The sequence below is a fragment of the Tubulanus polymorphus genome, chromosome 4, assembly GCF_964204645.1.
Source record: "Tubulanus polymorphus chromosome 4, tnTubPoly1.2, whole genome shotgun sequence".
Lineage (NCBI taxonomy): Eukaryota > Metazoa > Nemertea > Palaeonemertea > Tubulaniformes > Tubulanidae > Tubulanus > Tubulanus polymorphus.
In genome coordinates this window covers 1,098,253-1,124,411 of record NC_134028.1, presented here as the reverse complement: position 1 = coordinate 1,124,411, position 26,159 = coordinate 1,098,253, and the positions used below count along the sequence as shown (strand labels likewise).

At 42.0% G+C, this 26,159-nt stretch overlaps 3 protein-coding genes across 5 annotated transcripts in view; 2 read left to right on the top strand and 1 right to left on the bottom strand.

Moving 5' to 3' along the window:
• The first annotated feature begins 146 nt into the window (after nt 1–146).
• Nucleotides 147–8,031, top strand: LOC141903560 (putative sodium-coupled neutral amino acid transporter 10). Its single transcript, XM_074791728.1, has 17 exons — nt 147–1,230; nt 1,579–1,703; nt 1,967–2,084; nt 2,161–2,206; nt 2,292–2,385; nt 2,464–2,604; nt 2,706–2,827; nt 2,916–3,018; nt 3,494–3,679; nt 3,794–3,914; nt 4,018–4,136; nt 4,308–4,479; nt 4,831–4,902; nt 4,974–5,068; nt 5,300–5,395; nt 5,472–5,609; nt 6,303–8,031. The coding sequence occupies exons 2-17, from the start codon at nt 1,605–1,607 to the stop codon at nt 7,026–7,028; spliced, it is 2,448 nt and encodes an 815-aa protein (XP_074647829.1). The 5' UTR covers nt 147–1,230; nt 1,579–1,604; the 3' UTR covers nt 7,029–8,031.
• Nucleotides 8,032–8,240: 209 nt separating this feature from the next.
• The window catches only part of LOC141904167 (ubiquitin conjugation factor E4 A-like), a 32,708-nt gene continuing 14,789 nt past the window's right edge, over nt 8,241–26,159 (top strand). The window contains exons 1-5 of one of the 3 annotated variants that reach the window (XM_074792706.1): nt 8,241–8,353; nt 8,746–8,832; nt 8,911–9,006; nt 9,149–9,240; nt 9,421–9,576. In XM_074792706.1, the coding sequence (XP_074648807.1) occupies nt 8,757–8,832; nt 8,911–9,006; nt 9,149–9,240; nt 9,421–9,576 (420 nt within the window). In that variant the 5' untranslated portion in view covers nt 8,241–8,353; nt 8,746–8,756. Of the gene's footprint in view, nt 8,354–8,521; nt 8,617–8,745; nt 8,833–8,910; nt 9,007–9,148; nt 9,241–9,420; nt 9,577–26,159 lie in introns of those variants that run through there. The other 2 variants (XM_074792707.1, XM_074792708.1) reach the window with 2 other exon arrangements.
• On the bottom strand, nt 11,045–14,278 carry LOC141904715 (uncharacterized). Its single transcript, XM_074793355.1, has one exon. It carries the CDS (start codon nt 14,276–14,278, stop codon nt 11,045–11,047), a length of 3,234 nt encoding a protein of 1,077 aa, XP_074649456.1.

The following is a 26,159-nucleotide window of genomic DNA, read 5'->3' as shown; positions in this document are numbered from 1 at the left end:
CCGGCACGTGAGTAACCGAGGATCGCTCCATATAAGGGAACCGGTATTAATCCAAGGCGTCTGATTCCAGGAACGATCTCCTTATATGGACATCTCGATGAATCACCAATGCTAGGCATCGATTATTATTAGTATTGGAAAATCACGCCAGTTCAATTAAGGAATTAAGCAGTACAATTACGTATTCACTCATGGCTAAACACGAACCCGCTCATTGTGAAGTCAGACTCATGAACCGCGAGCTTCGTCGAACTAAGTCGTATGCAATAGTTCAGCTCTTTAGAAGTCTAGTTGTAGTTCAATGCGAATTATGTTTAATGTTTAAATCGTGAAATATGTTCACGCGACATTTTAACGTCTCCTTTGGCTTTAGATGCCGCAGTTGAAGCTGAAATTATTTGGATGCTTAAATTAATTTTCTTATTAAGACAATTTCGGTCTCAGTCGACCACCGCAGTAAAATTGAATTTGGGTTAAATTTTCTTTCTGGGCTTTGAGATAAGGGCTTGTTCAATCAGCAATAACATTCAAGTTAGTTGTCCACGGTGAAACATCTCAATCATTTCGACGACTCTATCTCTGATTTCCAGGCACTCAACAACTGGAGTAAGACCCCGCCGCGCCGTAATCTTATCACGGAAAGTCCGATTGAGTTCGAGTGATTGTGACCACGAGCAAATAAAAATCAGAACATTACCAAATAAGGTAAAATTCACATAGCTATTTACTTTGGCACCTGTTTGTTTGATACTTATTCGTATTTGAGTCTTATGAACTGGTTGTTCCGTCCCACAGCGCCGGCCCCCGCTACAAAGCGATCGGGCCGGCTTTTTGCGCCTAGGGCACACTAATTTTCCCTGGAATCAGTGGGTGGGCCAAAACTTGTTAACCTTCTCAGAAAAAACCGGTCTTGAAAAAAATTCACTCGTATTTATTTTGTGCATGTCAGTCATACTTGAGCGTACTTGAATAATGAATGGAGGAGTCAACACGACCGCAGAGAGTCCGGTTAGTCGGGCCGAGGCACAATCATTCTGCTTTAAAATGTCCGTGTCGGTGTCCGGCAAAATAACTGTGATGGCGCCACCGTACGGTGTTTACTTCGTGTCACTGCTATTTGGATTGCGAAGTTCATATGTTGTGACAGATATATTTCAAACATGACGTAGTATCTGATAATCACTGGAAACTGATGATTTATGCTGTGAGGGATGTTTTCACATTATTGAGGTGAGCAGCAACAGTGATAAGAAAAGCTAGGAGGAGGAGTAGCAAAACAAAATTCACCGAACGACGACGACGAAGTCGAAGAAGAATTTTGGTGTCTTGCCTCTTGGTGGTTCTGCTCTTGTCACTATTTCATCTGTTCCGCATCATTTAGGTAGATGTTTAAGAACCCTTGACGCAAATCTAGTTTGTTCTATTCATTCATTTAAAACTGTTGTTTGCTGGGCCTGTGCGCGCGGGAATCAGTCTAACTGTTCAGTTGATTTTGAATAAAGACCGACCTCTCTGGAGTTCCCTTCCCCCTAATTCCTTCCACTGGCGATGATTGAAAATGTATTTTGTATTTTACAGTTAATTGAGACTATAAAGAAGAAGAGATGAGATTAAGAATGGCTGGGTCATTGCCGTATATTATCAATTTAGGGAACAGCATTATAGGAGTCAGTGTGCTGGCAATGCCATTCTGTTTTCATCAGGTAATACATTCAAACATTCCCCTAGCATCATTATCTAGTTGCTCATTAATCAGTTGGTGGTTAGTGGTTTAGAGATAGCTGCCGTGGAGGAATGCTATTTCAATTGTCATCATGGCAATACATCGCTTAACTTTCACCAAGTTTCCAGCAACTGGTCCTACTCCTCAAATATGCTTTTGAGTTCATGAAACCTCAGTCAAAATAAGTCCATTTAGATTTAAGTTTAACTTACACTTGTGGATTGTGTTTTAAATGAATTGTAGGTTGGTATTATACTGGGCACGATATTACTATTAGGAAGCGCGACAATCACTGAAATCTCCTGCACTCTACTCATGCGTGCCGCATTCGCTTCGAAAAGACGATCATACGAATTTTTAGGTGAGTTACGGTAAAAAAACATCTAATATACCGACCCTTTGAAAACATCGCATTAGTTTTGATTTTTGCCTTGTAGCTCAGCATACATTTGGTGCTGCCGGAAAACTTGCTGTGGAAGTTTGGTAAGAGAAAGAATAATTGGAAATTGACAAGTTTTCAAATATTTCCTAAGTTTAATTCGAATGGTGTTGTTGTTAATGATTTTAGTACTATTGGTATGCTGATTGGTTCGATGATAGCATTCCATGTTATTATTGGTGATTTGGGGCCGAATATCATCAGTAAAGCTTTTAGTGTTCCAGTAAGTAAAATAAATCTCAAATCTTAAAGATTTCATGTCATCGAATTCTTTTATCAATGATCGTTTTCTATATTCTAGAATACGCAGACCCTTCGTGCATTCCTGCTTTTAGTGTTAGCGTGTTGCGTCGTTGCACCGTTGGGTCTATTGCGAAACATCGAAAGTTTGAACAACGTTAGCGCGCTTTCTATCGGATTTTATTCCGTTTTTGTCGCGCAGGTAAGAAAAAGAGAATTTTGGTTGACTTCATAAAATTAAGTTATAAGTTATTCCTTTAAGTTATTAAGTGAATAGTTTCTAATTGTTGTAATTATCTGTAGATATTTGGCAGCGCGTTCCCTCAGATCTGGTCGGGAGCGTGGATAAATAAAGTGAATTTCTGGAGACCGGAGGGAGTCTTTCGTTGTGTCCCGATATTTGCTCTGGCGTTCGGATGCCAGACGTAAGTATTGATCATTAATTCATTTATTCCTCATTGATTTTCATTGAATTTAAATGTAATATTTGCGTTTAAACTATTGGTTTTGTAGTCAGTTATTTGTAATGTACGATGCACTGCCAGATCCATCTTTAAAACAGATGAACAGTATAATACGCAGTGCGGTCGGCATGTGTACTTCTGTGTATCTCGCTGTAAGTATCAATTCACATTACAGAGTTCCTACGACTCCTCGATTCCTTAAAACTCCTCCTTAACAGAAAATGCTTTTAAAAGTGCCCAAAACTCCTTCAACGTTGAGAAATAAGCAACTAGAAATGTTTGTAGTGGTATAGTAGCTGACCTAGTACGCCGTATTCGGTCCACTTGGGACCAGGAGTTTTCCTTCACCCAATTAGGTGGTTACCAAATTAGAAACTAAGTTTAGTTAATGTAAGGATAAAATTGTGCTTACAAAACCACCAAATTGATGGTTTACTGAGATGAATAGGCCTAGTTGTGATTTTGGCGGAATCTACAGTAATTGGGATATGAAAGTGATGCAGACACTTCCTTGAAGTTTTCTCCTTGAAAACTCCTTATATCCAGGAATGACCGATCTGTAGGGACCCTGTACCAATCAGTATTGGTAGAAATATTCATTTCTGATAACCGGTTATCTATTTATAGGTTGGATTTTTTGGTTATATCGCGTACTGTGACGCTCAGGTGATATTAGGAGATATTCTCATGCATTTTAAACCGACTATAATTTCTGAAGCAATAAAGTTTGGTTTCGTTTTGTCGGTTGCTGTCAGTTTCCCGTTATGCATTTTCCCGTGCAGGGCTAGTATATATACATTACTATTTGCTGAGGTAAGTGCTCCGATAAACTCTGATACATTTTGTCAAACGAGGGATGCAATAATGCGAAAAGTACAATAGCAGTAATTCGATATCTCGATTGATTTTGGTTTCGTCTCGTTTCAGCAACCAGCTCACCATCATGAAAATATCGGTGGAGTTGTTCGTATTCCTGAGGGAAAGTTTAGAATTATTACGCTCGCTATCATAGGTCTTACGCTCATTATTGGTATAATGGTGCCTAAGGGTAAGTTTTTGGGAAAAAAGACGTTTAGAATTTATAAAACGATCCAACTATATGAATGTTAGTGACACTCATTCTGTAACTGATGACTGTTTTGTAATTGCAGTTGAGTTTATACTTGGTTTAACCGGTTCAACGATGGGTTCACTGATCTGTTTTATATTTCCCGCTATTATGTTCATCAGTGTCATGTCAAACAGTAAAATCAGTAAATCTTCAGCACAGGTAAATGGAAACTAAATTATGATGTAAATAATAATTTCGCTTCACATTAGACTCAAAAAGTTCTTTGCAACCAGATGCATTCGTGTTAAGAGGAAGGAGTGAACTGTACTGAATGGCTACATTGAGTAAAATCTCAATGGCTCAGTAAATTAAAAACTCTTGTTGTTTCAGTTTGTTTTGTTTCTGGGAGTAACGTTACTGTTAGCTAGTACATATACTACATTGATGTCGCATGATAAATCACAGCAAGACCCCGTACAACCTAATAACAACAAACCAGACAACATTCCAATTCAACAACCACCGATTACCAATCCTGCTGATATAGTCAGAAATAAACCAGGTAACATGAATGACATGTTTGCTGCTGGCTGGGCGATATCTCATTATTCCAGTTCCTCCATCATTGCCCCTACGAGTTATCTCATAGATTATCCTTCTTATTGCACTGTGACACACAGTACGTGATGACACGGTTCGTGATCGGCTGGAAATGCGAACAACTTCATTCTCAATACTCTTTGGTCAGTTTTGAACAATGGCTGATTTTGTAATAGCTCTTTGGCAACTATGAGATAGTTCAAGAAGTGATAGGGAAGTTTACATTAAGAGTTATAGAAAATAGACTTCTGTATTCTACGTGTAACCTTTCACTCATTATCAGTCTAATATAACTATATTGAATTTCATATAGACTTAAAACAGCAGAATGACCTACAACTAAAGAATGAAGTCGAGAAAATAGCAAAACCTGAAGAAAAACCAGGTATATATCATCTGTACGGATCTCTTGATGAAATTTGAAATTTAGAAACTGACCTTTGATTTGATTTTTAGTTGCAGTGGATGCAGGAAACGAAAAACGCCTGGAACCAGTGATACCGCACCCGCCAGATGAGTCAGAAAAAGATCAGAAACCAAATGAAAAACTTGTAAGTTTTACAATCCCTGATCATACATCGGTCGTATAAACTGATCATACCGTTGTTAGAGTTCAGTTAGTGGTCACTGTGGACCCTGCTTAACTCTGAAAACGGATGGTCACTATTTGGTAAAACTTACAACCTCAAAATTCTACAATAGGCTATATATACCGGTACTCTGTTCAAGTCTGAAATTTGAAATCAGTTTTTAAGGCATTCGTTGTCATTGTTTATTTTTAGAAGGATGTTGTTATAGATAAACAGGAGCCAGTTACGGAAGCTAAACTCGGACTTAAGGCGCCACCAGAGGCGAAGAAAAATGAGGAAGAGAAAAAGGTAAGCCTCAAGAATAAAGCTGTTTACGATCGGCTCGTTAGTGTTTACTGATTGTTATTGTATTTTGATCGTTCAGCCTCTAGAAGAGCAACAACACGAACTGATTAAAAAGTTAGAAAAACAACAAGAAGAACAAAAACAACTATTGGTCGAACAGAAACAGATATTGAAGGAATTAAAACAACATAAAGAGGACCATAAAGAAAATGAAAAGGTTTGTTAAACTCAATAACTCCGGGACTGTATACTAGATTGAATACTAGACCCTGTGGAGGTGTGAACCCCGGGACTGTATACTAGATTGAATACTAGACCCTGTGGAGGTGTGAACCCCGGGACTGTTTACTAGATTGAATACTAGACCCTGTGGAGGTGTGAACCCAGCCCGGGACTGTATACTAGATTGAATACTAGACCCTGTGGAGGTGTGAACCCCGGGACTGTTTACTAGATTGAATACTAGACCCTGTGGAGGTGTGAACCCAGCCCGGGACTGTATACTAGATTGAATACTAGACCCTGTGGAGGTGTGAACCCAGCCCGGGACTGTTTACTAGATTGAATACTAGACCCTGTGGAGGTGTGAACCCCGGGACTGTTTACTAGATTGAATACTAGACCCTGTGGAGGTGTGAACCCCGGGACTGTTTACTAGATTGAATACTAGACCCTGTGGAGGTGTGAACCCCGCCCGGGACTGTTTACTAGATTGAATACTAGACCCTGTGGAGGTTTGAGACTAATGAACTGCCCAAGTATAATCTATACTACACAAACTGCCGCAGATTTCAATATATTAATAATGCTAATGATCACAGTATGAATAATAACTATTTATATATAGTGTGATGGTATTTATTACTCGTCTCATCAGCTTTTGATTTGAACAAAAACATTTTCCTTTTAGATTGATCCTGCTGCTGGGAACCAAGCAGCAGCAGCAGTCAATCCAGTGGGAGGGGTCAATCCTGCTGGAGTGGTCAACCAGGCAGGAGGGGTCAATCCGGCTGGAGTGGTCAACCCTGCAGGAGGGGTCAATCCTGCTGGAGCAGTCAATCCTAGAGGAGTGGTCAATCCTGCTGGAGCAGTCAATCCTGCAGCAGCGGTCAATCCTGCAGGAGTGGTCAATCAGGCAGGAGCGGTCAACGAGGAAGCAGTGGTCAATCCAGCAGGAGCGGTCAATCCTGCAGCAGCGGTCAATCAGGCAGGAGGGGTCAATCTTGGAGGAGTGGTCAAACCGGCTAACCCAGTAGTTCAGCAGGTTGTTGAGAACCCCGTTAAGAAGAATATTGCAGAGGAAGTCATCAAACAGGACGTCGCAGCCCACGGCGACAAACAGCAACAAGTTACGAAAGTCGCTATTCAGAAAAATATACAAGAAAATCAGAAACTCGTTGAGAAAATGCAAGCGCAAGAAAAAATCATCAACGAAGCTCAGAAAATCTTAAATAACGACATCAACAAAATTGGTGATACGAATAAAAACAATATCGCTGCACCGAATATAGCAGGTGCAGCTGCGGAGGATGGTGCGGGTAAAATACACGGTTTAAAACCTGTCGATTTATCGAATAAAGACATTAATAATAATAACGTAGGTGACGCTGCAAAACATGAACCGATTCAACATTGATAGTTTTATCTCATCTTCATCCATCCATTGTTTACTGTTCCTGATGATGTTCAGGTTGGTCTCTACCGGGTTTCGCAATTCTCCTGATGGTGTACTTGTTTTGACTAGAATACGCTCTATCTATTCCAGAATAGAGTAATCTGTAAACCTGATAGTAGCAGCCGATAGAGAGTTTGTAATCCGTACTTGATCAACTGGAATATATTCAATTGAGACCTGCCTAAATTTTAATTTCATAATTTTGGATTTTAAAAAAGAAGATTCCTCAAGAAATACATGTGAAATAGTGACTTATCTCTTTCTGCTGGTGACAATCCAGCAGATTTTTCACGCTGTGCTAAGAATATTGATCAGAGGCCATTAATGAATTATGTAAGCGAAATTTAACAAGGTGTATATAGGGAAAGTGGTGAATCTTTGTACGTTGTGAATGGATCCCTGATGTAATGAATATTGTGATGCTCTGTGATAAACGTAGTTTTTTTCTATATGTATAACTTTGCATTACAAAACTGCTGATTATTCAATGTATGTAAATAGGAACTGTTGTTCTATGTCAATCCATTTGTTTCATACATTTGATGGTAATTCATAAGTTGAAGCAGCAAAAAGCGTTCATTCCTCCCAGTGTTTTCTGGCACCAGCTAGGCTAAACCTCTGTTAAATAAGATTTCGTGCCCAGACTTTGAAATCTCTTAGAATTCAGGCATTTTTGTGCTTTACCCACAGGGACTCGTTGTAGGTAATGTAAAAACGATAATCTGTTAATCCAATGTATAGTATATAGTTATTTTATATATACTATACATTGGATTAACAGATTATCGTTTTTACATTACCTACAACTCTGATACGAGTCCCTGTGGCTTTACCCGCTTCAGACATAATAATATATAAATGTTCCTCTCTTGTGTATTTGTAAAATATTCAGTATATATTTTTATTCATTACTCTGGTTTAGTGATGATATGTAAGTGTTTTCAAAGTGTTTTATAATAAACTGGGACCAATGGAAATTGAGTTTTCGTTTTATATTCTGTGGTTCGAGCACTCGGAATGGCCGTCTAGGAACCCTTGGTGGGATAGGAGCCATCCTAGACTAGATGCAAGCCGTGGGCACTGACCGCGACTGTTTGGGTGGTGGCGCAGAATTCAACCGGCAACCAGTCAATGACTTTGATTTTCGTTATGTTCGTGTCAGTACATAGTACATTCAAAATGGTGGTCAACGTCTAGAAAATTTCTATTTTGACGCGTAGAATAAAGAAATTTCTAGTAAATTCTGCGTTCGACGGAATTCATTTGAAGCCTGGAAGATAGATAATGTACGTTTACATCAATAATTATGATTTTTGAAGCCCTTATAGCCATAGAGACTGCAATATTTAACATAAAACAACTTAATTTTTGCGAATCGGTCCTGCTGTCTGCTGACTGACGTCTGACGACGACCTACTAATCTAATCTATATAGTCTATGCTACTCCTAATTAGTCAGTGTCAATGTGATATCATGTTGTTAGTGTATGTTGCAGAAAAGTCATTCAGTTACTGATAACTAACACATCACTTAGTGTAAACTACACGGGGTAGATGTTAATGGTGCACGTGTGTCCGTGTAAATTCAATTTCAACCCTTCTCTCTCCTCCCGACTAGGGACCCCTATCTTCTCATCAGTCAGTCTTTTTTATAACGAACTGCTGTTAATTTATTTCAGATCTGTTCACTATGGCTGAAGGAAACTTGAATCCTTTTGCAGCTTTGTTTCCTTCATGTGAACGAGCGCAGACATTTTCATTAGAAGGTACCAAATATTTACAATTTCAGGCCATTTATGAATTTTACTGATGAGATTAAATCGATGTAACTTTCTTTTATCCAGCGTCTGAGGAGGAGGTTGATGTAGGACTGCTGGCTAAAGAGAAAATATCTAATAGCAACATTCTACAAAAAATATTTCTGATCAGTTTAGAACCAGGTAAGTGGCGCTCTATGAAGAAACATAGAATTATGTGAAACTTTTAAGAATTGTGTTTGTCAAAATGATTGCTGTGTTAGATTCTTCCTGTGAGTTCATCATTCCGATCGTGATTATCAGGTGTGTAATTCTATTGTTTCAGATCCTGAATCAGAATTACCGGGCGTGTTCTTAGTTGATCTTCATGAAGCCCTCGACCAACAAACATGGTTAGATTTAGAATCTCTAGAACAGGTAAGTATCTGTGAGGTTACGTTATTCTATCATCTAATACTGATATCTCTTCAGGCAATATTTTCATTAATCTTATATCCCTGTACATTGGTAGAACACGCTGAAATATACATGCAACATGTATATAAGAAATCAATTATCGTTACGATAATAATGTGAGTTTTTGTTGTGTTTTTGTAGGCAGTTTTTGAGCGTCTGATGACTGTTGAACCCGACAATCAAATCATCGGTGGAGATGATAGTAAATTATTGCGTAAAGCGGCCGGTGAACGATCGGTTCTAGTTTATCTCCATCAGTGTTACACTCGTTTTAAAGATGAACTTCGGCGTAAAAAGGTCAGATTTTAGATAATTACTTCAATTCTCATTCTAACTGTTACTATCACTCAGGTGAGATTAGAATTCACCATTATTAAACTGTACATAGCGTGAGGCTGGTTAAAATTTCCATTACTTTGAAATAGTTAGCAGAATTTCATGTAACTGATATCAGATAGATGGCAGACTGTAGGTTCACTAATATGAGGGAAAACTGGAGGTTTTGAGATCAGTAATGATTCTACAGTCGTGTACTGGATTTCCTTCAGCAAACTACACTGAATATCAGGTTCACAGTTAACTGTCTTCATGTGAATCAATTAACTGCTGTATTCTTGGAATAATTTGAAATGAACTGATTTGACGTGTTCAATCCGTTCGTCTCTTGTGTATTTATGACGATGAGTTGACATAAGAATGTTGGCTTTGTATAGAAAATATCGGGGTAAACTGGAATGATATCAGTTATTTCATGGTTTAGTGTAGCGGTATCAGTTTATGTGTGATACACCGGTATCAGTTTATGTGTGATACACCGATATCAGTATATGTGTGTTGTTTGATGGAGTAGAATATGAATGAATGTTTATGATGAAGTCTAGACTGTTGTCTATGTGACTGATGTGTATTTTATGTTGACACACTGCTGTCTGCTCATGTCTCCGTTCATTTATCTATTGTCACTATCTCGTGCTACTCATACATTTTCATTCCTCACTCAGTATGTGCCTGGATTGAGAAATAGTTTCATTTTTCCAGTTCATCGTCTTCCACAAGAAAACATGAAATGTAAAGAATCTTCTGAACTCTTTATGTCAGTGTATTTCATATCTACGTATGATAGAATAGGACAATTGAAGAGTGTTTATAACATACAATAGATTTATTTCATTATCTGAATGACAAAAAGCACAAAAACACAGTTTCGACCACATGAGCACAATATGTTAAAAACGATAAATACTAACTTAAAAGATAAACTTTCAGATTGATTGATTTGCAATTTTGATTTTTAGGATATTAATGATGTACACATCTGTAAACATATATATATATTTTCTATTTTAAAAAATCTGTTCATCGTCGGAGGTAGTTCGCTATAGTTTAAGCCAATGAGTAATGATTATCAAATTCTTTTTCACTAGGAACTGCGATCAAATGAAAAAGTCTCACATTTATCAAATTTTAGACGTCGCTTTTCTATTCTTATTTACACAGAATTCAAGTTTGAAATGACTCGACTTTCTTGGGTTTACGACTGGGTGCCGTTCAACCCGGAGAGTGCTTAACTCGGATCTTTGACCCGCTGAAAGCTCCTATAAGACTGCGTCAGTTACTAGGGAATGGAGTTGTGTTGTCATTTTGCTGGTACTGCTGCGGTCAGTGAAGATCCCGGAAAGTCATGGAATTCGGAAATAGTTTTCCAGGTCTTTGAAAGTCAGTCATGGAATATTGTTGTCATTTCTAATGTAGGGTTGTAAGATGTTTACACCATAGTCTCACGATCAGTTCCTAACGCGCACAGACAGATCGTCGTAGCCTGATCAGCTATTAAATCCGGTTTGATATTCTCACAATCTCGATGAAGATCGTCATCTCGATCTCGCGATGTATTCTCGATATTCTGCTCATAATAAGCTTTAATCGTGCCTCGTATCTTATACTTTAAAGAGTCGTCTGCTAACACGTCTTTACCGTTGAAAAAATCGAACACTTTGGGGAACGTGACGGCGAAGAACGTAGCGATGGCCTGACCGAGACTCGTTACGTTTCCGATATTATAAACGTTGATGATAGAACCGACGTACGTGAGAAACACGGCGATGATCGTAAGTTTAGCCAACGCTGCGAGTTCGTTCTCGCGTAACGGCACGTGTTTATCGAGGATGTGATTGTAAAGATGCTGCGGTATTAACGGTACTCCGTCGTCTCGTGATATAACCAGCGCTGGCTGCTGCGGAGACCTCTTACTTCGCTGTAAAACACTCGCGCAGATATCGTTGGGTTTTTTCGCGCGTTCGTCGATTTCGTTTTGTTTCAGAATACACTCGTCGAATACTAGTTTTTTCACCTCTTTATATTTAGTATTTAGTTTATGCGTAGTGCTCATCAGGTAATAGAGAGCGACTACTTTAATCGAGATTACCGGTAACGTTTCCACGTAATGCTTTACGATTCCTTTAATCGTGTATAGAATAAACAACGACACGATCTTACACGTACCGATGAAGATGAGAAGAGCGAAGATAACGCCGAGGATGATGACGGCCATTACGATTAAAACGATGAGGAAACGTCCGAAGTGTTTACGTTTGTAACGCCGGAGACAACAGCGCGCTAGTTTCTCCTGGTCGCGGATTGATTTTAATCGACCGATGACGACGTCCCACGGGAAACAGTTAAACAGCGGTAGTAACAGCGCTAGCGACAGAACGCACGTTATGAATCTCAACGGACATTTTAAATACGTACAAATGCTACGACTGTCGTCGTTTCTAATCGTCACCGATCGTTTTAATTCGCTGAGCCAAAACGACCAGAATCGCGGCTCGCAAATTAACGACAGCCGATATTTCATTTTGTGGTAGAGTAAGTGAACTCCGTATCGGTCACTAGGTGGCGTTTGTAGGTGTTCGGGTAGTTTCATAGGTCCGAGGTATTCGTCGCGAATCATTAATTTAGTGAGTACTTTACTGACGTTTCCTTCTATAACGAGGATAACAGTCATAAGTACGTACGAACTCAGATACACGGCAGCAATCAGTAACTTCGGACACGTGAATATCGTACCCATCCAGATATAGTCGTAGTCCTCGAGGTCGGTCAGTTGACCGGTGATCTTCATATCGTGTTCTATTCGACTTAACATCGAAATGTGGTCGTAGAAATTAACGATATCGATTCCGATCATCGCGTGGATGAATATCGGATACAACAACCAGAAAAAACAGATACGTCTAAAACGACAGATCCAGTCGTTACGGATGTGCAGTAAGAACATGTATCTGAGAGGATGGTTGATACGTACGGGTGTTGTCGTATCCAGGGCGATGAATTGTTGACGCGATACGCACGTTTCGCACGGACATTTCGACGTGACGACCTCGTCGTGTACGCCTTCAGGCGAATCGCCTCCGAGCGCCGAGTGGATGATCTCGGTTACGACAGCGCCACCTTCTTTAATACTCGCGGCGATACTCGATTTACGTTTCGTCGACGACGATTTATCGCTCTCAGAATTATCGTTAAGACTTTCGTTCTCGGCCTCGTCCGGTTGATTTTTATCTTTGATTAAACCGTTGTAACTGTTGCGTATGAATCCGTTACAACGCGTGTGTGGATTGCCGTTACTATCGAGGATTTCCAGTTCGAATCTCTCTAACGTACTGTGTAAACTCTGTAACGAGATTCCGTACGCGTCTGTATCACTCATACTACTACTGTTAATACTGTACCTGTTTAAACTACTCGTCATGATATCCTCTACGTTCTGCGACCGCTCCAGACGAACCAGTATGTCTTTGATGTCGTTTGCGCTGCGGATCTTTTTTGACCCGATGCCCGAAGGTCCGGGGGCGTTGCCGACGACGGCCGGACACTCCGGGTCGGTGTGTTGTCCGTTAATCAGCTGGCACTCCTCACCTCCGTCCGTCATGAATTTTACTTTTTGAAAATTACGTCTGTTTTCGTTGATGTGATTTTGATGCGAACATAACCCATTAGCCGAACAGTCTCGTTCAACCGGTGCGTCGCCGTCGGTGTCGTTATTATTGTTGTGATTGTTGCGGCAGTGAAGGTCATCATTAACTCGTTTAATACACCGCGTATGAGCGGTATTCGAACAGACGGATATATCGACGGGTTTTCCCCGTCTATCCAGCGCGTACACGTGACTCTCCTCCGGTAAACACTTCATCAATAACGGACTGACCAGAAATAGAAACACGTATAGAATAACGACGTATGGAGTCGTGTAATTAGATACGATGTATTCACATTTAATATCGTCGTCTTCGCCTCGCGTATTCATCGTGTGGTTTACTGTATCGTCAACAGGGGGAGCCACGTCGCAGCAAGCTTTCTGTACGTAATATTTACTCCTCATTTGACTGTATGATGCGATACGCGAGTAACAGATCGATGAGATCAGTTTCTTCGCGTGACGTCGTACTTTCATATCGACTCGTTTGATTTTAAGGATCATGTTTTTGAGGGAGTGCGTGATCACCGACATTTGTTCGTCCGTGTTTAACGTATTCAGACACAGAGATGGATTCAACTCTACGTCTAATTTAGCGTTGGCGACGTCGATCCCGAGACTGGTCAGCGAATAAATCCGGAATCTGAAATCTAACTCGAGTAGGGGTTTCCCCGATCGGTTCTCCACCCAGATCCACTCGTTCAGTTTCGTTATTTTACGATAATCGACGCTCGTTCGCGTGCCTCGCGGGAAGGTCAAGGTCATATAGATGAATCGTTTTTTGTCGTCTACGATGAGTTTTTCGATGAATTTCTGACTTGTTTTACTGATATTCACGTGACACGATTCGCTGATATCGGTCATTTCGATTAATGTTTTCTGCGGTTCCTCGATGTACTGAACGTTACTCAGCATTTTACCCTCCCTCGCCAGTTGTGGCGTCGTAGCGTGTCCGACCTGTAGAGTCGTAGCTATGACGATTGTCGCTGAAATCATCGCCCGAATCGCGCCAGTCTCCATTGTAGTGTGTGACGTCTAACAGTGGTGTTTACTTCATCGCTTCTGAAATGAGAAAATTGATTTATTGTTGAAAAACGATTTTCAAAACTGGAAAATGATGTTGCATTAACCTTTAGAGAGGAACCTTTAGAGGAACTGTCAGTGAATATAAATCATCTAATAATTCTCCTCCGAGAGCTCACAGGAGTAGAACTGCTGCCGTAAATAGATTTTTATGGAAATCCATTTTCAGACGGCAAAAATTAGATATTTATGGCGCATAGATTTCAGAAATATCATCGCTTTATGAAAGTTAATTTTTTCGGTATATCTTGTTCATGAGCAATCGAAGCCCTTGACCTACTAGACTCTAGATTACTGTAGACAAAATGGACCTAGAGTCCAGCTAGTACAGTATCCTTGCTCACCCTTCTTTGGTAGAACCAGGCAAGGTAATGCTTGGATGAGGACCAGACAGGGTAATGCATGGATGTGGACCAGACAGGGTAATGCATGGATGAGGACCAGACAGGGTAATGCATGGATGAGGACCAGACAGGGTAATGCTTGGATGAGGTCCAGACAGGGTAATGCATGGATGAGGTCCAGACAGGGTAATGCATGGATGTGGACCAGACAGGGTAATGCATGGATGAGGACCAGACAGGGTAATGCTTGGATGAGGACCAGACAGGGTAATGCATGGATGAGGTCCAGACAGGGTAATGCATGGATGAGGTCCAGACAGGGTAATGCATGGATGTGGACCAGACAGGGTAATGCATGGATGAGGACCAGACAGGGTAATGCTTGGATGAGGACCAGACAGGGTAATGCATGGATGAGGACCAGACAGGGTAATGCATGGATGAGGTCCAGACAGGGTAATGCATGGATGAGGACCAGACAGGGTAATGCATGGATGAGGACCAGACAGGGTAATGCATGGATGTGGACCAGACAGGGTAATGCATGGATGAGGACCAGACAGGGTAATGCATGGATGAGGACCAGACAGGGTAATGCATGGATGAGGTCCAGACAGGGTAATGCATGGATGAGGTCCAGACAGGGTAATGCATGGATGTGGACCAGACAGGGTAATGCATGGATGAGGACCAGACAGGGTAATGCTTGGATGAGGACCAGACAGGGTAATGCATGGATGAGGACCAGACAGGGTAATGCATGGATGAGGTCCAGACAGGGTAATGCATGGATGAGGACCAGACAGGGTAATGCATGGATGAGGACCAGACAGGGTAATGCATGGATGTGGACCAGACAGGGTAATGCTTGGATGAGGACCAGACAGGGTAATGCATGGATGAGGACCAGACAGGGTAATGCATGGATGAGGACCAGACAGGGTAATGCATGGATGAGGTCCAGACAGGGTAATGCATGGATGAGGTCCAGACAGGGTAATGCTTGGATGAGGACCAGACAGGGTAATGCTTGGATGAGGACCAGACAGGGTAATACATGGATGAGGACCAGACAGGGTAATGCATGGATGAGGACCAGACAGGGTAATGCATGGATGAGGACCAGACAGGGTAATGCTTGGATGAGGACCAGACAGGGTAATGCATGGATGAGGACCAGACAGGGTAATGCATGGATGAGGACCAGACAGGGTAATGCATGGATGTGGACCAGACAGGGTAATGCTTGGATGAGGACCAGACAGGGTAATGCATGGATGAGGACCAGACAGGGTAATGCATGGATGAGGACCAGACAGGGTAATGCATGTATGAGGACCAGACAGGGTAATGCATGGATGAGGACCAGACAGGGTAATGCTTGGATGAGGACCAGACAGGGTAATGCATGGATGAGGACCAGACAGGGTAATGCATGGATGAGGACCAGACAGGGTAATGCATGGATGTGGACCAGACAGGGTAATGCTTGGATGAGGACCAGACAGGGTAATGCATGGATGAGGACCAGACAGGGTAATGCATGGATGAGGACCAGACAGGGTAATGCTTGGATGTAGTTGAGGTTTAGTTTCTTGTTAAAGGTCAGTATTGTAAATTAATCTGATACACTGGTGTTTGTGTATATTGTGTATATATCGGTGGAGTATGGTATGGATTACTTGTATCCGTTCTGCATCTAAATCAGTTTCATGCTTATTTACTGCCAATAAAAGCCACAAGGAATAATGTAAAGACAAACGAGAGCAATGAGACAGGAGACTGTGTGCATGACTCACACAGGTGGCTGCTGCTGCTGCTGCTGCTGCTGCTGCTGCTGCTGCTGCTGCTGCTGCTGCTGCTGCTGCTGCTGCTGCTGCTGCTGCTGCTGCTGCTGCTGCTGCTGCTGCTGCTGCTGCTGCTGCTGCTGCTGCTGCTGCTGCTGCTGCTGCTCGGTTCCTTTGATCACTGAGATCAGAATGCCATCTCCCGTGACACGGCTTTCTGCAGCTGAAAATCAGTCAATTTGATTGTTTTTACCATTCATCTCGGCTTATCAAACAATGACTCATACCAGGTAACCGACAGACCGATGGACGACCCCCCCTCTCCCCTGTTGCGGCAGATGTAGCCTCGATCGATCACATGATTCACCGAGACAGTAACATGATTTTCAGTAAAAAACTCACCGATGCATTCAACAGAATTAATAGACTCTCTGGTGAGTCATTCTCCATATTTGGATATGACTCTTGTTATGAAATAAACATTTTTTCGGATTCTGAAGTAGTTATCCAGAAATAGATCTTACTTAAAGTTTTATGACAAAATCTTCCCTGTCAAGTCTCCAAAGATAGCGATGACAATTTTTTTCCTATCCTCATATAGTAATCCAGAAAGAAAGCTTGTCTTACTTTCTGGCTAAATCCGACCGATGTCCTGAAATAGCACTGACTGTTATGTAATATCTTTTTAAAGGTGAACTTTTTGGTTCAAAAGTTTGGTTTTCGGCCAAGAAAGTTTCGAAGAACAAACGCACAATTCTCAAACTTCACCCAACGTTAAATGCAGTTACCTTGTTAATCGATAAACTACTGCTTCATCAAAATCGATGGATTTTTTAATCGTGAGATTTTCGTTACGAAATGAATAGAAGAAGACTAGGTGAACACATTCATCACAGCTTCATTAATACCAGTGAGATACCAGACACGACAAACTCCACCCTTCAATTCAATCTCATTAAACTTCACAGAAATGATTTTACGATGGAATCATCGTGCGGCGCTAATGAGGTAAGAAACTACCTCAGTTTTACCGATAATATTCTATTACGGGTTTCTTAAACAGTCATAACAATAAACTGAGAGAGAAATCTGCATCCTTATGACAAAATATGAACATGTGAAGTGTAAATTGAAGTGATAAGTCGTTTGTCAACAGTAGAATAAACAGCCTGCGTACTGGACTCAGACGTGGATAATAGATTAAAACACCCACCTCATATCCTCAAGTCATCTGTTGTCAGTTTTTCAACATTCCTCAATTGTAACAGGTTTTTAAACGGGCTGTGGCTCCTTCACCCCTCATCCCAGTCTGTCATTGTCTACAATAAACTGACAATTACTGCTCCAAACCTGTTCCTACTCCATCTCCACTTTGTGCTCCTGCTCCTGAACCTCCTCCAGCTCCTGCTCCTGCACCTCCTCCAGTTCGTGCTCCTGCACCTCCTCCAGCTTCAGCTCCTCCTGCTCCTGCATCTCCAGCTCCTGCTCCTGCACCTCCTCCAGCTCCTGCACCTCCTCCAGTTCGTGCTCCTACACCTCCTCCAGCTTCAGCTCCTCCTGCTCCTGCATCTCCAGCTCCTGCTCCTGCACCTCCTCCAGCTCCTGCACCTCCAGTTCGTGCTCCTACACCTCCTCCAGCTTCAGCTCCTCCTGCTCCTGCATCTCCAGCTCCTGCTCCTGCACCTCCTCCAGCTCCTGCACCTCCTCCAGTTCGTGCTCCGGCACCTCCTCCAGCTTCAGCTCCTCCAGCTCCTGCTCCTGCACCTCCTCCAGTTCGTGCTCCTGCACCTCCAGCTCCTCCAGCTTCAGCTCCTCCAGCTCCTGCTCCTGCACCTCCTCCAGTTCGTGCTCCTGCACCTCCTCCAGCTTCAGTTTCAGCTTCAGCTCCTCCAGCTTCAGCTCCTCCAGCTCGGGCTTCAGCTGTGTTCGTATAATGAGTTTTTTGTTTGATCACCTGACTGAAGATCTGATAATCATCTCGATAGCTTCACTCTTTACCAACTCTACGCGGAGAGAGGAGTGAGAGGAGTGAGAGGAGAGAGAATTCTATCAATTTGTTCTCTTCTCGTTCATTCAATTATCACAGAACTGTGAACAAAAAATAGCAATTACCAGCGTAGACGAGGAGGACACACGGTTCTCGAGGAACGCGGAGTCAAGTCCGGTCTGATTTTACCCGTATCTGGAACCGACCAATTTGAGGTTGTCTTAATCAATACTACATTCTAAATTTGAACTAAATTTAGAATTTTCTAAAAAATTTTCTAAAACTTTCTGAATTATGTAGCATGAACGCGGCAATACATACACCAAATATAGCATCTAACTCAACAGTTCAATAGTCAGTGAAACTTGTTAATTTCATGATGAAGTCTGTTTGACCCGGGCTGCTACAGTTTGACAAGAATAACTCGATGTAGATAGTTGATTGATATGTTGAGTTAGTTATTCATGGGTTATTTGTATTTTCTCATTCAGTCCAGCGTCGATCTCTATTTTGTGCCTTGATCCTGATTTCGTGAGCAGAAATCTCTAATGAGTTTCTCGTCAACTCTTCTTACGCCGCGTCGCAACTTCAATCTTCACTCGCGTGCTACAAGTTTGAAGAGAGCTTCCCAGCTGCCAGTCACGATATTGATGCGGAGCTGTATTTTTGAATTCAACCGACGAACTAAATCCCGACCTTGTATAATCATATCGACTGATATGGAAATTTTGGCGAGTGTGAATTTTTTTCTAAGAGCTAGTTCCAGGAATTGTGAGTAGCTCGTCACAGATACTTACTGATCATAAACATTAGCTTCGCGTGACAGCAAAATATGACTTACAACAACTAATAAATGTATGTTGAGGGGTATAACTAATATATTTACATTTGGTCAAGCAGTCGTGTGAAGTGTTGTGATAAGTGTAATATCAATAAGTTCAGCGCGAACCACGAGATGACAAAAAACATGGTTCATATGTTTACTTAACGCTACTGATAAATATATAGTTATTGTCCATGAGGAGAAGGCTGTAAAAACTAGAATCAGTGCATTTACGAGGGTTAGATATACAATTACCCAGCATCATGTGAGCGTTGTTCACCCGGGCCAACCACTGAGACACCGGTGCCAAATGGGTCCATGCCTGTTCAAATCTGGCCCGACCAAAAATGTCGGGCCAGGCCCGTGCCAAAATCTATAATCATAATGAGAAGAGAGGGAATTTTCTAAGATTTCCCAAACTAGTTAAAATGTGGAGTAATATCGCGACTATCGAACATTTTCAGTTTATCGATTAATTCTTGAGAATCTGAAAAGAATATTTCATTCGACGTGAGACATTTCTAAGACTTCCGGTGTTTATCAGCGACATGACGATATTTAGAAATATGTCTGCAGGCGATAGAGAGACTGTTCGTGTCTCTCCGTGAAATGAAGCCCTTTAACTGCACAGACTACTGAAACAATTAGTACAAATAGACATCAACATGTGAAATCTGAGAAAACTGAGTAAAACTCAGAAAGCTGGTCGTGAGAGATTATTGACTGTCGTTGTGTATGTGCTCAGTTAATAATGATGATCTCATCTCTACAGCCTTAGTTTCCTTCATCTAAAAAGTAGTCAAACTTTAACTGAAAAAAGTTTTAATTCAAATTTTTGGCTTAATAGTTACTGCTTCCTTCATCTTATCAATGAGAACGACAATCTTAAACTCCTTCATGAATCCAGATTCTGAGATTATAATCTCTGAGAGGTTTTATAGATATTAGTATCAGGTGACGCTTAACTCAATGTTAAAACACTCATATACTAAATGTTATATGATCATCACAGGGCGTACATGTACATATATAGATAATCTGAATGATGTTTAAATCCCGTCTGATGTCAATGTCTCATCATTAATCTATTACTCAACCTAAAAGCTTCTTCTTCGCCGGTCACAAATCCCACTTTGAACGACAGCAGTTTCCCCACTCGTGATATCGTCCATTTTACCGGATTGTGTTTTGTAATTAGACCCCGCTCCATCCCCCCTCCCGCTTCGATGATGAAATCTATATTTATCTATACTCTGTATCGTGTTTCAGGCGTTTCTAGTTGGATACCAGTGACAGGATACGTGCATCCCCGATGTGTGCGTGGTAACATCCTTTTAAAAGCATAAGTGTCCAATTTTCTCTCGTTTGATCGAATTAAAATGTCGTGCTTGTTCAACAAACTTCCGTATATCAGTAATGGCTGAAATGATGTTGGGCTTGTAACAAGAAAATTTGATGAAATTATTCTCTTATTTGGGTTTCTTATAGAAGTGAGTCGACCAACCAAAGCTTGTAATCTTACTTTCTAATCGGCAAATTCAAATGTGAAACCAATTATAAAATTTAGCTTAATCCGTTTCATGAACCAGCGGAACAAAACATGATATTTTCACTCAAGTCTGTAAAAATTATTTTCATCAGCACCCGAGACACCTCTGACATACGAGGCTGTGTCATAGCTGTTTGAGCCCTAACCCTAACCCTAGCTTGTGATTAACCCTAACCCTAGCTGTTTGGCAACCCTTAACCCTAACCCTAGCTATTTCAGGATTTGAACTAGGAACCTCTTGCCTGTCAGCCCAGCACTCTACCCACTAGGCCACCACACTGTTGGTGACTGATTTGGGTTTGAAGTTAATCTGGTCAGTCTGGCCATTTGGTTGTGGTGACCAGTCAGGTGTAGTGAACAGTCAGGCTTGGTGGCTCTTTTCACTAACAATACCAGCTATCATTCTCTCAATTACAATACCTAACAAGCCCATTTAGAATTTTAGGGGCATTCTTAATAACGCGAACGAAAATAAGGGCATCATTTAGGCTATAATGTTTTTGGGCTGGTATTTCAAAGTAATCAAGGCAAATATAAATGGAATTGGATAACAATGATAAACAATATTTGATGAGGAGTGATGTTCAGTGAGTGAGGATTGCTGAGGTGTATCCTCACCATTGACCTCACCAATTCATCATCACTTCACTCACACAAACCTCACATACACAGTTTGTTTGTTTGATTAATTTGTTAACAGTAATATCAGTAATATATTAGTGTGTGTATTTGTGTTTTGGTTATAGATGAGGCCCGCGGGTCCTGAAGGGTGCCCACGGGTGCCGTGTGAACATGAATTATTTGTTCCGTGATTTGTTACGTGTCTGCCAACTAATTTCTATATCGCATTTGAGAGATCACTGGCTCAGAGATCACCAGTTTAGAGATCACTGACTCAGAGATCACCAGTTTAGAGATCACTGACTGGCTTAGAGACCTCTGGCTCAGAGACTACCAGCTCAGAGACTACTGGCTCAGAGCTACCAGCTCAGAGACTACCAGCTCAGAGACTACAAGCTCAGAGACCACTGGCTCAGAGACTACCGGCTCAGAGACTACCGGCTCAGAGACCACCGGCTCAGAGACTACCGGCTCAGAGACCACCGGCTCAGAGACCACCGGCTCAGAGACCACCGGCTCAGAGACCACCGGCTCAGAGACCACCGGCTCAGAGACTACAAGCTCAGAGACCACCGGCTCAGAGGCTACCGGCTCAGAGACCACCGGCTCAGAGACCACCGGCTCAGAGACCACCGGCTCAGAGACCACCGGCTCAGAGACCACCGGCTCAGAGACCACCGGCTCAGAGACCACCGGCTCAGAGACCACCGGCTCAGAGACCACCGGCTCAGAGACCAGCTCAGATAACACAGTATTTCAGTTGTGACCGTATGTAAATATCGGAAGTAAAGGCACAATTTATAGCTGTACGGCGGGCGCCAGGGTTTGATTGAAGAGACTTCAGCCAGTAAACTGATTATTTCTCAGTGTGTATGTATCAATGTGTTCCGGTATTTACCTATGATTTATCAACAAGGGCAGCAGCATTTTCTTATCGAATTGACGGCACATGATGCCGATTGGTTCGGAGTACAACCTGGTATTTCAGAGCAGCTGGTGGTTTGTTGTTTAAAATCATAGCTTCTTATTAGAAACTGGGGCTGGTTTACCTCGATTTGAGACCGGTTATTGCTTGGAAAGCTGATTGGACCATCATTGGTCATATAAATAATCTACCATACATACATGTATCATACACATGTAGCAGTCTGTGATTGACTGTCTCTGTTTCTGTGAGGGGAAATTGGAATTGTTATTTATGAGAGGTTTTTGTGATTTCTGTTTTGTCCAAGGTTGTGATGGAATTAAACATTAAACGATGATGATAGCTCTCGCTGTATCTCGCTGCATCTGCTATCATTTATATACAACGGGTCTGAAATGTGAAATCTATCATAATTATGTATTTTCATGTAGCGCTGAAACTCGACTCTGATAACATCGGTTTAAACAGCAGCGGTTTGTCGCGATAATAAATAATCATGATGATAATAATCGCCTTCATATAGAATATGCCTTTGGCTTACAAAACAATAAGTGATATATGCCTGAATTTAGATAACGATATAAAACATCAAAACTAAAGACCTAAAAATAAGCTTAGAGTAGGCAATAACAAAATGATATCTTTAGTTGAGATTTAGAAATATCGGAGGATAACACAGGTTTCCAAACATATAGCGCGCAATAGTAAGAGGCTATTCCTCCTCAATTCATCAGAGCCACTCCCTAAAACATTAATGATACTGCGTAGAAAATAAGAAGCTTTGTTTTGATGTCGTGAAGTGTGTTTAGCTGTAACAAAGTTTCAAAGGTTTGCTCTATTTTTGTCGCTCACTGTCAGAACGTAATCCGTTTTGATGTTTTTAGATGTCGAGACAAAACTCCGTTCATTAACGATTCACGTCAACACAAAGTAGAAACATGTGACTAGATTTTTACAGTAATCTTTATGTATTCGTCTTTCATCTGATGGTTTACAGTCAGACAATAGAACCCGCGTTCCCTACAGAGAAAAACCACTAATATCTTCATCTTTTTCAGTTTTATCGGGCTTTCCTTTCCTGAAGGTCTTATTTTTGGATATATCAGGAAACGAAACTCAAAAACCTAATTAATCATAGCCACCGTTTATAGAGGTTTTCACTTAGTATCAATAAACTAATGAGTGGCTGTTCTACACACAACATGTCATCAATGATGGACTTCAGAATTACTGTAGTGGAACAATTCATGAATACAAACAGGTTCGTTATGTTTGACCCTGTGTCATAAATAACACATAAAAACACACTCAAACAGTGGGTACTGAGAGACAGAGAGAGAGAGAGTGAGACAGAGAGAAGGAGAGGGACAGAAAGAGAGAGAGAGAGGGAGGGACAGAGAAAGAGGGAGAGGAGCAGAGAAAGATAGTGAGAGAGGGAGAGGGAGAGGGAGAGGGAGAGGGAGAGGGAGAGGGAGAGGGAGAGGGAGAGGGAGAGGGAGAGGGAGAGGGAGAGGGAGAGGGAGAGGGAGAGGGAGAGGGAGAGGGAGAGGGAGAGGGAGAGGGAGAGGGAGAGGGAGAGGGAGAGGGAGAGGGAGAGGGAGAGGGAGAGGGAGAGGGAGAGGGAGAGGGAGAGGGAGAGGGAGAGGGAGAGGGAGAGGGAGAGGGAGAGGGAGAGGGAGAGGGAGAGGGAGAGGGAGAGGGAGAGGGAGAGGGAGAGGGAGAGGGAGAGGGAGAGGGAGAGGGAGAGGGAGAGGGAGAGGGAGAGGGAGAGGGAGAGGGAGAGGGAGAGGGAGAGGGAGAGGGAGAGGGAGAGGGAGAGGGAGAGGGAGAGGGAGAGGGAGAGGGAGAGGGAGAGGGAGAGGGAGAGGGAGAGGGAGAGGGAGAGGGAGAGGGAGAGGGAGAGGGAGAGGGAGAGGGAGAGGGAGAGGGAGAGGGAGAGGGAGAGGGAGAGGGAGAGGGAGAGGGAGAGGGAGAGGGAGAGGGAGAGGGAGAGGGAGAGGGAGAGGGAGAGGGAGAGGGAGAGGGAGAGGGAGGGGAGGGGAGGGGAGGGGAGGGGAGGGGAGGGACGGAGAAAGAGAGAGAGGGACGGAGAAAGAGAGAGATGGAGAGGGACGGAGGAAGAGAGAGAGAGAGAGAGGGAGGGGAGGGACGGAGGGAGAGGGACGGGGAGAGAGGGAGAGGGACGGGGAGAGGGAGAGGGACGGGGAAAGCGAGAGAGGGAGAGGGACGGGGAGAGAGACAGAGGGAGGGGGGACAAAAAGGCTGCTGGTTTTTCTGTCTATAATTGAACCATTAAATCTATTTCTTGTCTTAAAGTCAATTTGTAATAGAATGCAGATGAATTAGATTGTGTTACAACCTGTAATGTTTGATATACAGCGATCCTGTGGACGTGATAGTGCCTGGAGATCTGAACTGATAGACATGTCATATTTAGTCACTGTGATCTGTGATAGAGACACATTAATCATTGACTAATGGGCTGCCAGTAATGAACACTAATGAATGTCTTCACTAAATAACAGTTTACAGTAATTATTCATTTATTGCTGTGACTGTTAGTTTATGAGTTATCTTCCAAGAACCTTCATCCCGAGAGGCTACGCGAGTGGCTACATGAGGGGCTGAGTGTCGATACTGTGTTCTGTTTTGAGTCATTTTTTTCACGTCTGTTCGGTCACTCTCTTTATTGTTGTATAAAACTCTTCCTCTGCACGTCTATTCCAAGAGTGCAATGATGACCAAAACCCTTATTTGGGAATTAGTTCAGAGTTCAATGATAATTATGACATCAGTAAGGCTAATCTTTACATCTAGAACTAGCCATGACTATCCGACTGGGCGCAAGGTTTTGGTGCCACATTTGTGGAATTTGTATGTGTTAAGATGAAATTGTGCAATTGGTAAATCATTCAGTGTACACACACACTGTAAGAACTGAGAGACTTGTAAACAGTAATTTGTTATGACAGTAATCCAATTCATGTCTCGACCTCGACTAGTATGAGACCTCAGTCAGTCAGGTTTATCTGACTAGTAAAACTAGTATGAAAGTGACCAGCTCTCTAAACAGTAATGGGCAGTATATATCTTAAAGACTCAACTGATTCCTGCTAAAATGCAATGACTATATTTTGATTTTCTTCATCACATTTCATCTGAAACCTCATTTTTATCTATTTCTCTCGCATCAGGTGTCAGTTCAACTTGCGCCGCTAATTAAATCCTTTTCATCAATTAGTATAAATAACGCGGCACCTGAGCTCAACACCTTTCAGTAAAACGACATAGAAATGCATCTCTCCATTTACCTAGATGAACTGTGTACATATTTTGGATCAAATCTCATTAATGTTCCAAACTTTGGCGCATTATTCACCCTTGAAACTGTGGAACAATGGAACACAGAGAACTATGGAACATAGCAAATCAGAGAATGCAGATAACTGAGGATAATGAAGGTTGTGACGTGAATTCATAGTTTTTCATCGATGGTGATAAGATTTATTGGAGTCTCGACGAATAGAGCTCCCTCAATCCGAGCTCCAACAATCCGAGTTCCCACAATCTGAGCTCCAGCAATCCGAGTTCCCACAATCTCATCTTCTCATCGCAAATCTGCAACGCATAGGAAACTTTTCTATTCTTTGTCACTTAGTAGAAAGTTAGGCGCGTATAAAAGCCGGTCAGCTATCTATCCAGCGAGCCATTATACGTTGATATCGAATTATTTCGGTCGCTCAATTAATGTCATTGTTCGCGCCGAGAGAAAGTCCGCGCTC